Source organism: Urocampus carinirostris, chromosome 11 (genome assembly GCF_059441175.1).
Source record: "Urocampus carinirostris isolate Australia breed hairy pipefish chromosome 11, RoL_Ucar_1.0, whole genome shotgun sequence".
Lineage (NCBI taxonomy): Eukaryota > Metazoa > Chordata > Actinopteri > Syngnathiformes > Syngnathidae > Urocampus > Urocampus carinirostris.
This window is the reverse complement of record NC_142359.1, coordinates 24,668,950-24,681,063: the sequence shown is the minus strand read 5'-3', so window position 1 is coordinate 24,681,063 and position 12,114 is coordinate 24,668,950. Positions and strand designations below refer to the sequence as shown.

Genomic DNA, 12,114 nt, shown 5'->3' with positions numbered 1-12,114 from the left:
TCATCCCTCCAACATACCCTCCCCACCCACTGGCTTCCTTTCATCAGATCCAAGATCTTGCTCAAAGGCCACCCCAAATTGACTCCAAAACAACATTGGAGCAGAAGTGTTGTCCAAATTCCTCCCAGGAGCTTAGATTGGCATTTTCATCCATTAACCGCCCACCACGAGGCCTAGCATGTGAACAGACGCCGAACGTATATTTCATACCAGCTTTTGTCACTCATACGTCAGCTTATAAAAGCCTTCTTTATGTCCTCCATCGAGTGTGATGTTTGCAAGTTATCTCAGGAATGCCGACCTGAGCAACAGAGGTTAATCTGCAGTTCACCAGTAGTTTATGAAATGCAAAATCTTCATCAATTGGCGTGTGAAAACGGGAAAATTATGGTTGTAGAAGAAGCTAGCGACCCCTTAAAGCAAGGCTCAGACACAGTGCCATCATCACCCTAAACAAGCACACATGACTGAAAAGAGCAAAAAAGATGTTTCCTATGTATAGGATAATGGGTAATAATTTTATTTCTCAACTCTATTTTTGCACTAATGTTCTAATTGACTTACAACGTAGGTCAGCCTTCAGGCACTACCTTGTAAATATTTATCATTTTATACTTTTTTTATCTTATGTCTCTCTTTTAAGTATTTTTTGACATTTTAATTCCGGTGTGCCTTGCCTAATCTTTCCAAGGTTGTGGATGAACCAATTAAAAGATTAACCAAAAAAGCAAACCTTACAGAGAATCACCATCACTAACCAGAACATCATGGGATGACATCTTTACCTTGGAGTGCCACGTCTAATCTGGTCATAAAAACATTTCACAATCAATGACAATAAGGACAATTCTAATTCTAAATAAATATGAATTTGTAATTCCCTGCTTTCTGGATTACTCAAGAATAAATAAAACAATACAGTTTTCTTAACTATTTATAGAAAAACTATATCCATATTTTGTTTCTTTACTCTTATTTTGGGAATACGAGGCTAGTAATGTTATTGCACTACCTTTCATTGCACTATTGTTCTGATGCACTTACAACTCCAGCCAGTCTCCAAGCACTACTTTGAAATGATTTACCTATTTATCCTGAAACGTCTTTGTATATTATTTCTGTCTGTGAAGTCCTTTATGACATGTACAGGATTCCTAGAGTGCCAATGTATCTAATCTTGTAAACAATGCTCGCTACTTTTGTTATCAATGACAATAAAGACAATTGCAACTCTAGGTTGGAATGCAGCGTAGCCATCAAATGTGGCAAAATTAATTGCTGTTAAAAGTGTCGATAAAAATTGTTCAAACCTCATATCGTTAGAATATGATTGAAATTGTGAATGTGTTTAATTGCTGTTAAAAGTGTCAATAAAATTGTTCAAACTAAAAAAAAAAGTCCATCCAAATGAATCGTCGTCTTTTTTGTCGTTGCAGGGGTACAACTCTGAGGAGCCGTGTGCCGGTTTGGACTGCAGCAAAGGATGCAGATGCAACCCGGAAAAAGGATCAAGGGTGAGTCATCTGCACGCCATGCTTCGATAGGGAATGTTATTTCCCAATCTTGAACCAATTTCCGCCCGACTTTGCTCAACCCACGCTCCCTAAATCTTTGATATCCTTGCGCTTTGATATTGTGTTTTATATACAGTACGGCTTGCCGTCTCTAAGGCATTTAGAGAGCCTTATGACATCCACATGCACATATTTGAGTTCTCTAACGCCTGCAACTTGTAACTGAGAAGGTGCTGAGCATGTTCACCTTAACCCTAATGTTTTGTTAGGAATTAGCACCGCTAACTGTTTATAGCGGGTCAAATTTGACCCAGGGTCTAACTCAGTCCTGACCACCAAAAAGAAAGTATTGTTGGATATAGATAAGACAACATCCTCACCAACAATATATCTATTCATAACCATATATTTCCATTGTAATTTGATTTCATAGCCCCAGAGACACATCCATTTTATATTTTATAACCTTAAAACGGGTCAATCGAGACCCTAACACAACACAAGTGTTAAGACAATCCAAGAAAAACTCGCATTTCATAGTTGAAAAGAATATAAAGTCATATAAAAAGGTTTGGGCATCCCTGATCACATTCAAGATTTTCCTTCAATAAACAATTGCTTGTTGGGATCAACAATTGAAGTTACTTATCTTATTTTGAGAAGTGAAATCATGTTTATAAGATTTACAGAAAGTCTGCAATTATTACCTCAATCTGTGAAGCCCTTTGAGACTCTTAGTGATTTAGGGCTATACAAATAAAAATGACTTGACTTGACTTGACAAAAGTAGACAGATGCATCTATTCAGGCCTCTTTTTGTTTAATGGATATGAATACTTAATTTTTGGAGGACAAAATGTTTTGGTAAGCTCATCGACCTACATACGTATGTGAAGTCAATCACGATTAAGGGCATTTAAGATGGCCAGTTGTTAACGTTGCATCTTCTCTGAAGAGTGGCAACATCAGAGCCTTAAAGAAACTAGTCAAATGACCTGAAAACAAAGATTGCTCTACATCCTGGTTGAGGGCGACATAACAACAAAGTAGATCAGAGATTTCACCCGTCAGTTTCCACTGTGTGAAACATAGTGCAGAAATAGAAGACAACAGGCACAATTCAAAGACCTTAATTAGTATTGAATATCGCTTGAGATTTCAACCGTAGCCTAAACCAACAGACCTGACTAAACTGGGGATATTTTTGAAAGACAAATGGTCAAAAATACCTTGAAGTAGAATCCAGACCTTCATTGGAAGTGTTTAGAAGCTGTTATTTCCGCGAAAGGAGGATCTACTAAATAGGGATGTTATTTTTCTCTTGGGGAAACCCAAATTGATGGATAGCCTACTTCTGTTTAAATAATTAATGCAGACTTTGTGTAAATACTATGATTTCACTCCTCAAAAATCACTGTGTATGTCTGTTATATGATACAATTAAATTAGGTTTAGGATCTCCAAAACCAATGATTTAGAAAGGATAATATTATAAAAGATCTCCAAACAACAAAATGTAAAGTAAAAATATTTACTTTTTAGTGCAACAACAGGTATAAAATACAAAAATTAACTGGATCCTTTGCTTTCAAATATTTGGTTGGAAAACAAACTATAGCAATGATGTTACGTCCTCTGTTTTTGTGACATATTAAAAGCTTTTTGTCAGGGTTTTTGTGTTTGGGGTATTTTTGTATCCATAGTGAAATTATTTATGTATTTATTTTATAGATTTAAAATCGAAAGATGGAATCTCTAAATAACTCATGAAACATGATTTAAAATATGTATAGATCTTTAAAAAAAAATTGTTAAATACAAAATAGTTTTAGCTATTTACACACTGATCCGATTTAAAGTCAAACAGCAACACAGAATCCCTAAACATGAAAAACAATAAAACATCAATTAAGAAAAAATATTAACTCCAGTGCTATAAATAAATGATAAAAGACAAGGAAATAACTATTTACTTTTATTTTAAGCAATTTAGACACTGATCGTCTGAAAAACACGCTAAAAATTTTGAATGAAAAACAAAAAGCAAAAGATCAGCAGTCTCTATGGAAGATTGAATGCACTTGTCTTTGGAGCCGTCAATATCATTAAAATGATTCCAAAGTAGGCGCATTTTCCTCTTTTTAAACATACAGTACTTTCTTTCTTTCTTTTCTGTCCTCTGTAATGGACTCCATTATTACCTTACACCTATAGAGCCCTTTCCGTGTTTGTAAGCAAGTGGGAAGTAGCCACTTGTTTAGGCAGAATGGCAGAATTTATGTCAGTTTATGTCAGCCTATCGAAAAAGATCATGGATAATTGATAGGAACATCTCAAATCAGCCCAAAGGATGTCCTAGCGGGAAAAATAGTGCTTTTATTTTAGTGATCAAAGCCAAAAACAACAAAAAAAACTGTTCTTTTGATTGGTGCTGGATTTCTTTTTATAATGGTATTAGAACATTTTTTAAAAAGTCCTTCAAATGTGCTTCAATATGGCCATAAAAAGTGGACAAACCCTGCATGACAAAATAATGTAAATCCCTGAATAAAGAAGTCAGATATTTACTTTTCATAACAAAAAATAGCTGACAATTTTAGTGGAAATCGCTCAACTCATAACAAAATCTGGTTCCTTCCGTCATTTTTCCACAGTAAGCCGTTGAAACTCGGGGACATTAGCTTCGAATCCGTTACCGAAGCCAGGTTGATGTCCAAACACAGCAGGAAGAAGCAATCCAGATGTGCTGTTGGCTTTTCATTAGTAACAGCCGAGGGGCTCTGCCTTCCGAGGAGGGGTCTTTAGATCTTTGTTTACGGTATCCGTGTCGCTTTGAATTCATTTGATATGAAAACATTCTCCCCCGCCGAGCGGACGGCAAAAGGCCTTGGAGCTCATTGTTGAACGTGCCACGTTATAACATCTAAACTTTATATATATTGACACAGGACGGACGCATAAAAGAAGACTAAACAGATGAGTGTGGGGGTAGGGGGAGCGAAGGGGAAGCATAGGCGCCGTCCCTTTCAAAATAAGGGCACGGCGATAACGGCTTCGTGGGATGGGGCGATAAGGAATGAGCCGTGAAACTATAGGTTCCCTCCCACACAGGTCAACATCTTTTCATGCGGTTTATTTATGTAACATTTCTATAGAACAACCGTGCGAAAACTATGGCTCGCGGGTCACATACGGATTATAGGCTTTTCAATCAAGGCAACCGAAAGAAAATAGCAGACATAGCGTGTTAAAAATACTATTTCCATAAATTCTGGACTCATTAAAAGCGGAATGTGCAAATCTAAGAACGAATCTCCAGTTTGTCTTTGTAGGAGCCACACTGAATTTAAAGCCCCAGGCTAAAAGAGCGCAATTAATGAATTTAATTCCGCCCATTTCTTACATTGAAAAAAAAAAAAATAAACTCCTTTGCAGACTCTGTAGCAATAAATCTAAATCAACTAAAAAAAGTCATTATACAATGCTGGCAGAGGGATTGTTTAAAATAAATACACTTAAAATCAGAAAAGGTGTATTTTTGTCGCTTTTGTGTGTTTATGTTGATGCCAATTTCATTAATATTGACTGCTGGACTAGTTGATTGAGATCAGGCTTTTCCCTGCTGATTCTGCCAAGATCGTGATCTTACTCGCTACCCAAGGTAATCATAGTTACTCATGCCAATAACCCGCTCTTCATTAAAGTTTGGTAGCACTTTTTTTTTAATTTCACTACATGATAAAGCAACATCTAGTGACTCTTTAAGATAAAATTGTTCAATCATTATTTTTCTTCCTTGCCCCTTCAGCAAAATATTCTAACCTAAACGTTTTCCGACCCCTACTCTAGAAGTTGTGTGTTTAAGTCCCAAAGTTGAGAAGATGTAGGCCTTGCACAAAAAGGCTCCGATTGCAGCCAGATAATGAAAGCTGGCAGCAGCACCGGACAAGCATGGATGATGACTTTGATCTCCTTTTTTTTTTTTAATCCTCGTATATAAGCACCTAGCGTTATATGCCTGAGTACATGTCTGTGTTTGTGTGTCGGGATGTATAGACTCCAAAATACAGGACGGCCTTATCTGACGCAGCCTTTCATCGCACATCAGACTGCGTACTCTTCCACAAAACAAGGCTGTTTGAAAAATATTCCCAATCTGTTATCCCCAATCGCAAATTGCTGCAAGCAAGGGGGGCTGGCAAAGTGGATTACTTGTCTCATTTTTTGCCGCTCCGTCCACCAAAAAGTGAACTGCACTTGTGTGGCCGCAATGTGTTATCGCCGAATCACATATTGCCGAAAGTGGGAATCATCAGAGCGCACTTTTGTCCTGGCCCGGCAGCTCTTTTTTTGCTGTTATTTCTGCCTAAAATGCACTCGTGTGGCCGCGATTTATTATTCCCAATCCCATCTTGCTGTGAGCGGGGACCAGGTAAAGGCACTTTTGTCAAGAGACGTGCAGTTCTTGCCAGCCTAAAAAGAATAAAAAGATTGTGGCCAAAATCCATTATCCCCCAATCGCATATTGTTGCACGCAGAGAGTGTTTTTTCCCCCCCAGTTTGGCCACTGAAGCGCGCCACTCTGGCCCACCTAAAACAAACTGCACTGTTTTGGCTGTGATATTATACAGTTCTGAGAGTGAGGTCCAGGGAAAGGAACTTTTGTCGGGACGAATGCCGTTTTGGCCCTCCTAAAATGAAATGCTCTGGTGCAGCCACAATCCGTTATCCCATGTTGCTGCAAGTGTGGAACAGGAGAAGGCCCTTTTGTCTGGAGTTATGCCATTCTGGCCCTCGCAAAATGAAATGCAGGGTTGTGGCTGTGAGACATTATCCCGATCGCATATTGCCATGAGCGGGGACTATGAGAAGGCACTTTTGTCAGGAGGCTTAGGTAGTGGCCACAATCCATTATCCCCCAATCAAATATTGTTGTGAGAAGGGACCGGCAGAGTGCTTTTTTTCCTAGTTCTGGTCACTGACGCGTGCCATTGTGGCCGACCTCAAACAAACTGCACTCTTTTGCCTGTAATCCATTATCACTAATTATATATTTGTGAGAGTGGGGACCAAGAGCTTTTGTCGGTAGGAATGCCATTTTGGACCCCCTAAAATGATATGCTCTGGTACAGCCACAATCCATTGTCCCATGTTGCTGCAAATGTGGACCAGGAGAAGGCCCTTTTGTCAGAAGTGAAATGCAGGGTTGTGGCCATGATCCTTTATCCGGATCACATATTGTCGCCAAGAGGGATCAACACACCATACTTTTGTCAACACACCATACTTTTGTCAAGAGGTTTGCCTTTCTTGCCTACCTAAAATGATATACAGAGTTAAGGCTCCAATCCATTATCCTCTGTTGACTATTGCTGAAAGCAAAGGCTGTTAGAGAGTTGTTTTTTTTTATGACTCAGGCTGCTGATACGTGCCATTGTGGCCCACCTAAAATGAACAGCATCTGTGTAGCCATTAACCCTGGTTGGCTATTGCTGCAAGTGGGCATTGGCAAAGCTCTTGTTAAAGAAATACACCTAAAATAAGGAAAGGTATGTTGTTGTTATTTGAAGTGTAATTTTCCTAATTGCAAGATATTTCGATTAGTTTTGGTTTAAAAAAAAGGAAACAATTACCCAACACACCACTTTGTGGATTTTCGCATATTGCAGGCGTTCTGGACCCCAATCCCCAGAATAAACGGGAAATCACAGTACTCACATTTTTTTAAGTTTTTCACCAACAAATCATTTAGAGTCCTCAATTTCTACATTCAGATTGAACAGCAGTGGAAGTTATCTATCACACACACTATGAATGAAAACTTTATTTCGAACATAAAAATAAAAACAGGACAAAAACAATGAGTCAACAACGAAATAATGTCACACAACATGTTCGAAAAGTGGTAGTCAGAAGCAGACTACAGTTCCATTTCTGTGTCACCGGGGTCATCGTCCTTATGCTGGAGTTCCCTTTAATACTTAAGAAACAATGACCAGGGAATGTAATTCAGTCCGATACCCTGGCAACCACAGATGACAACATCAGAAAAAGACAACTTGTCATGTCTGTGTTGCAATCTAGCCCTATCATCCACAGAAGCTTTATCAAGTACCCTGACGCTGTTATCTAGAGGTATAGGGCTTACACCAAATTTCGACGCAGTAGTAAATACGTGTTCGTATTTGTAGTCGTGATCTAACTCTGTGGTTGTCGCCATCTTGAATGGTCATATAATCCAAAAACATAATTGACAACTTGGAGGAGAGATGAAAACAGCTTCAGGTGGGATAGAGGACGGCGCCAATGGCATGGATCTCCTAGTTTGACATGCTAATATTGTCAATGTACGATGAGCATTAGCTTTAGTTCGTGTCATAAGCGTTGTCCTTTTGAGTTGAGGAGCTTCCTTATCTCACTGTAAAAGTTGGTCCGAACACACTCAGGCGTGTAAAAAGTGACAGCGAATGGCCGGCGCTGACTTACGCCGAGCAGGGTCAAAGGTCGCAGGCAGTACAAAGACGCGTTGAGGTCGGGGGGGGGGGGTTAGTGGTTGAGGTGTGGGTGAGTCAATATGCGAGACAATGGGAGTGTGTGCGTGCATTTGTGAGAGTAAGAAATTTGTATGTGAGTTTGTTTGATGTCATATCATCAAAAAAAAGCGGAGTGAGTGAGTCCATCCATTGAATTTAAGCGAGAGATTTCGAAAGAGAGAAGAACGAGGGAGCGTTTGAATGAGAGAGGGGTTTTGATGTGGGTGGGTTAGATGGATGATGATAATTCTGTTGTCAGGAATAAGCGCATAAAAAGAACAAATCAGCAAAATCTAGCTGCCTTGCCTCTTTGTTGAACTGCCCTCTACTGCTCTCCTGTGTTGTTTTTTTGGAATTACAACCAAAGGTGTAGTGGTCCCCAGTGTAGGAAGGTCTCACAGTGCGCAAATTAAAAACATGATTAAAATGAAAGGCAATTATTAAATAACTGTCACATTAAACAATTAAAAGTTTCATTTATTAATTAAATATGGATTTGTAAGAACAAAAGAAATAAATGTATTATGGATTATTTATATCATCAAATAAGTAAATCACTTTTTTGAATATTTACATTTAATTATTTCTGTATTCAATTGGTTGTTTCTTTATTGAATTTTTCATCTATTTAATTTACTATCTCACTGTTTAATTAAGTATTTATTGGTGCTGCGTTTCATGTATTTTCACATTTTTAAAATGTCACTTTTTTGAATGTTCAGCTTTGAAGACAATGAGATGCCTGAAAATATTTGCACCCATTTGCTCAAAAAGATTGAAACTGACAAATGCAGGCGACGCCAGTTCAAGTTCAGATCATAAATCCAATTTACAGTAGAAATAATGTGATGAATTCAAATTTGGGGTGCAAAAAAAGGGAAAATTGTCAAGCTCAATATGATCATTTTCAAGTGTTTTGATCCTGACTCTACACAGACTGGATGTGAGTTTGCATGCCAATGGTTTAACCTAGTGTTTTCTAAGCAGTGTGCCAGTGAGATCTGGTCTTATGTGCTCCAAAAGAATTGCCTAATTCTATCTTTGCAAACAATTGTGCAATCGGTCAGTATTTTTTTTTCAGTGATTACCGACTTTTATTACACCATCACTTGATCTAAAACCTACATGAGGGTAAGGAGAAACTCAGAGACCTCGACATGAGGAAAATGAAGAAACCCTGCGATAGGACCGCACATGAAGTAAATTCCCTTTCAGGATGACCAGGCTGGATGTAAACATTTACAAACAATAAAGTTAGAAAATAAAATATAGAATAATTAGAATATAAAATAATATTAAAAAATAAAATAAAAAGAATGATGAACTTTTTACTGTCAATTTGGCAACTTGATAATTTAAGCTTTAAAATAAGGCTCCAAATTTATTCCAGGGATTATTTTTTTTAACATTTTTAGTGGATGGTAGCCTTTGATTTAGTTGAACTAATAAAAGTTACAGAAGTAAAACCAATCAGAAAAGTGCCGAAAAGATGGCTCACATAATCAGATGAGAATTTGGAAGTGTGTACTCTCAAATTTGAATAGAGGTAAGAAGGAAGTCGCACACACACACAAATGCTAAAATAAAGCTCAAACGCTTGCACGAATGTGCTTATTAGAAAAGGGGGTAGAGTAGCCAAACATTTGACTCAAGTAAAAGTACTGTTACGTCAGAATAATATTACTCAATTACAGGTGAAAAGTAATCATCCAAAAAATGTACTTGAGTAAACGTAAAAAACAACTTGGTGAAGAAAACCACTCAAATACTGAGTAAATGTAGCAACGTCTTATATCATACTTTTTTAAATAATCAAATCATCTAAATCCATGCAATCGACCATTAATTAAATTTAATCTAATAATAGATAAAATCAATCAAGGTAAATTCAAGTACTTTGATAAACAATACAAATATAACAGTATATCCAGCCATCCATTGTCTGCACTGCTTATCCTCAGTAGGGTCGCGGGGGTTGCTGGAGCCCATTCCAGCCTTTTTTCGGGCAGGGGACACCCTGAACTGGTTCCCGGTCAGTTGCAGTTATAATAGTAGAAATTAAAGATGAACATTTTTAAAGTAGAACATTTTGAGCCCAAATATTTTTTGTAAAAAGGCACTGCAGGCAGAACAACAAGCTAGCCCAGGGGTCGGCACCCTAAAATGTTAAAAGATCCATATTAGACCAAATTAAAAGCCTTATTTAATATCAAATAATATATAATAAGCCTTAATGAACACATCCTGTGGAGAATGACATAAATGTAAATGGTCAGCATTCATATAGCGCTTTTCAAGTCAATGAAGACCTCACAAAGCACTTTACAATGTGCTTCACACTTTTCCCTTTTATGCAAGGCAACTACCTGCTATCGGGGGCATTGGGGATTTAGTGTCTTGCCCAAGGACACTTCGACATATAACATGGAATAGTTGTGAATCGAACTTGCAACCTCTTGATCCCAAGATGAGTACTTTACCTCCTGAGCGTTCAATCAATTGGAAGATCGCAAGGGGCACCTCCAAAAATAGTCAAATTATTTTTTACATATTAGGCGCATGAAATTAGAATGTTTTAAGAGCTGGGGTTATATCAAAAAAACAAAACTTAAATAGACATTGTGTAATAACTGACAGCCACATGTCGCTGTATTGTGTCGTGCAATGAGTGCTACAAAGCACAAAGAAGAATTCAACCTACAAAGAGTCAGAGTGGGGTGGGGCTAACAGGAAAAAGGGAAAAAGAAAAAAGAAAATAGAAAAATTTAAAAGAAAAAATGGGAGGGTAAGAAAAAAATAAAGGAAGAAAAGGTCAGGAAAACAGAATAAACAAAGAAGGAAAAGAAGGAAACAAAAAGAAAAGAAATTAATGCAGGACAGAAAAAATAAACAAAAAAGGAAAAATAGGAAAAAAATGGGAATAAAGAAAAAGTAATAGAAAATAAGAAAATAAAGGAAAAGCAAAGAAGATAAAAGAAAAAAGAGCAAGGACAAATAAAGAAAAAAAATAAATTTTCTTGTGAAGAGTTCTTAAATTGAGCAAAGCTATCTACTCTCCTCTAAATCAAAGAAAACTGCTTATGTTATTACACAATGTAAAGTATCTTATTATAAGAATGAACCAGCCTGTTGAGCCTTTTATGTTTTATGTTTTGACAAGAAAACAAAAGAATAAGTGTTTTATATTTTATGGATTAAAATGAGAACTCCTATTTCTAGTTTTACTCAATGTGTTGTTTAAATGATTGTCTTGAAAATAATAATACTTTGATAATGTTCTTTATCTTTCGTAATGGAATTCAAAAACAAAATGACACTCATTCTGATTTAATTGCAAATGAACTAAAGTGTTTCAAAGTTTTATTATAGCTAAATATCCCATTTCAAAACATTTGAACGTCATACAAAGCAGACATGGGACCAAGTCACACATGTGCAAGTCTCAAGTAAGTCTCAAGTCTTCACCTTCAAGTCCCAAGTAAGTCCCAAGTATTTTTTTCTTGGGCAAGTCAAGTCACAAGTCAAGTCCCGAGTCTTAGATTGCCAAGTCCAAGTCAAGTCACAAGTCATAAAAACAGCGACTCGAGTCGACTCGAGTCCAAGTCACTAAGTCTCAAGTCCCCATGTCTGATACAAAGTATACTTGTAAAGTGTACCCTATTTTTCCAGTGATTGATCAGTCCAAAATATCACTGACCACAATCGCAAAACAGTGATCTGGATAACATATGAAAAGGCATTAGGCTACAACCCATTATCACACTATTATTAGTCACAGTACTCGATACAAATGTTAGTCGTCCTGAAAACAAAACATCGAATGCAACAGCACCACCAGTGATCTGGATAACGTATGAAAAAGCATTAGGCTACAACCCATTATCACACTATTATTAGTCACGGTACTCGATACAAATGTTAGTCGTCCTGAAAACAAAACATTAAATGCAACAGGTTCACCAGTGATAGAGACAACATATGAAAAGGCATTAGGCTACAAGCCATTATCACACTATTATTAGTCACGGTACTCGATACAAATGTTAGTCGTCCTGAAAACAAAACAT

The 12,114-nt window shown here is 37.3% G+C and overlaps 1 protein-coding gene across 3 annotated transcripts in view; it reads left to right on the top strand.

Annotated features, from left to right (window-relative positions):
• The window catches only part of col4a6 (collagen, type IV, alpha 6), a 104,160-nt gene that overhangs the window by 52,800 nt on the left and 39,246 nt on the right, over nt 1-12,114 (top strand). For all 3 annotated transcript variants that reach the window (XM_088346975.1, XM_088346974.1, XM_088346973.1), the window contains exon 4: nt 1,437-1,514. In XM_088346975.1, coding sequence (XP_088203101.1) covers nt 1,437-1,514 — 78 coding nt within the window. The remainder of the gene's footprint in view (nt 1-1,436; nt 1,515-12,114) is intronic.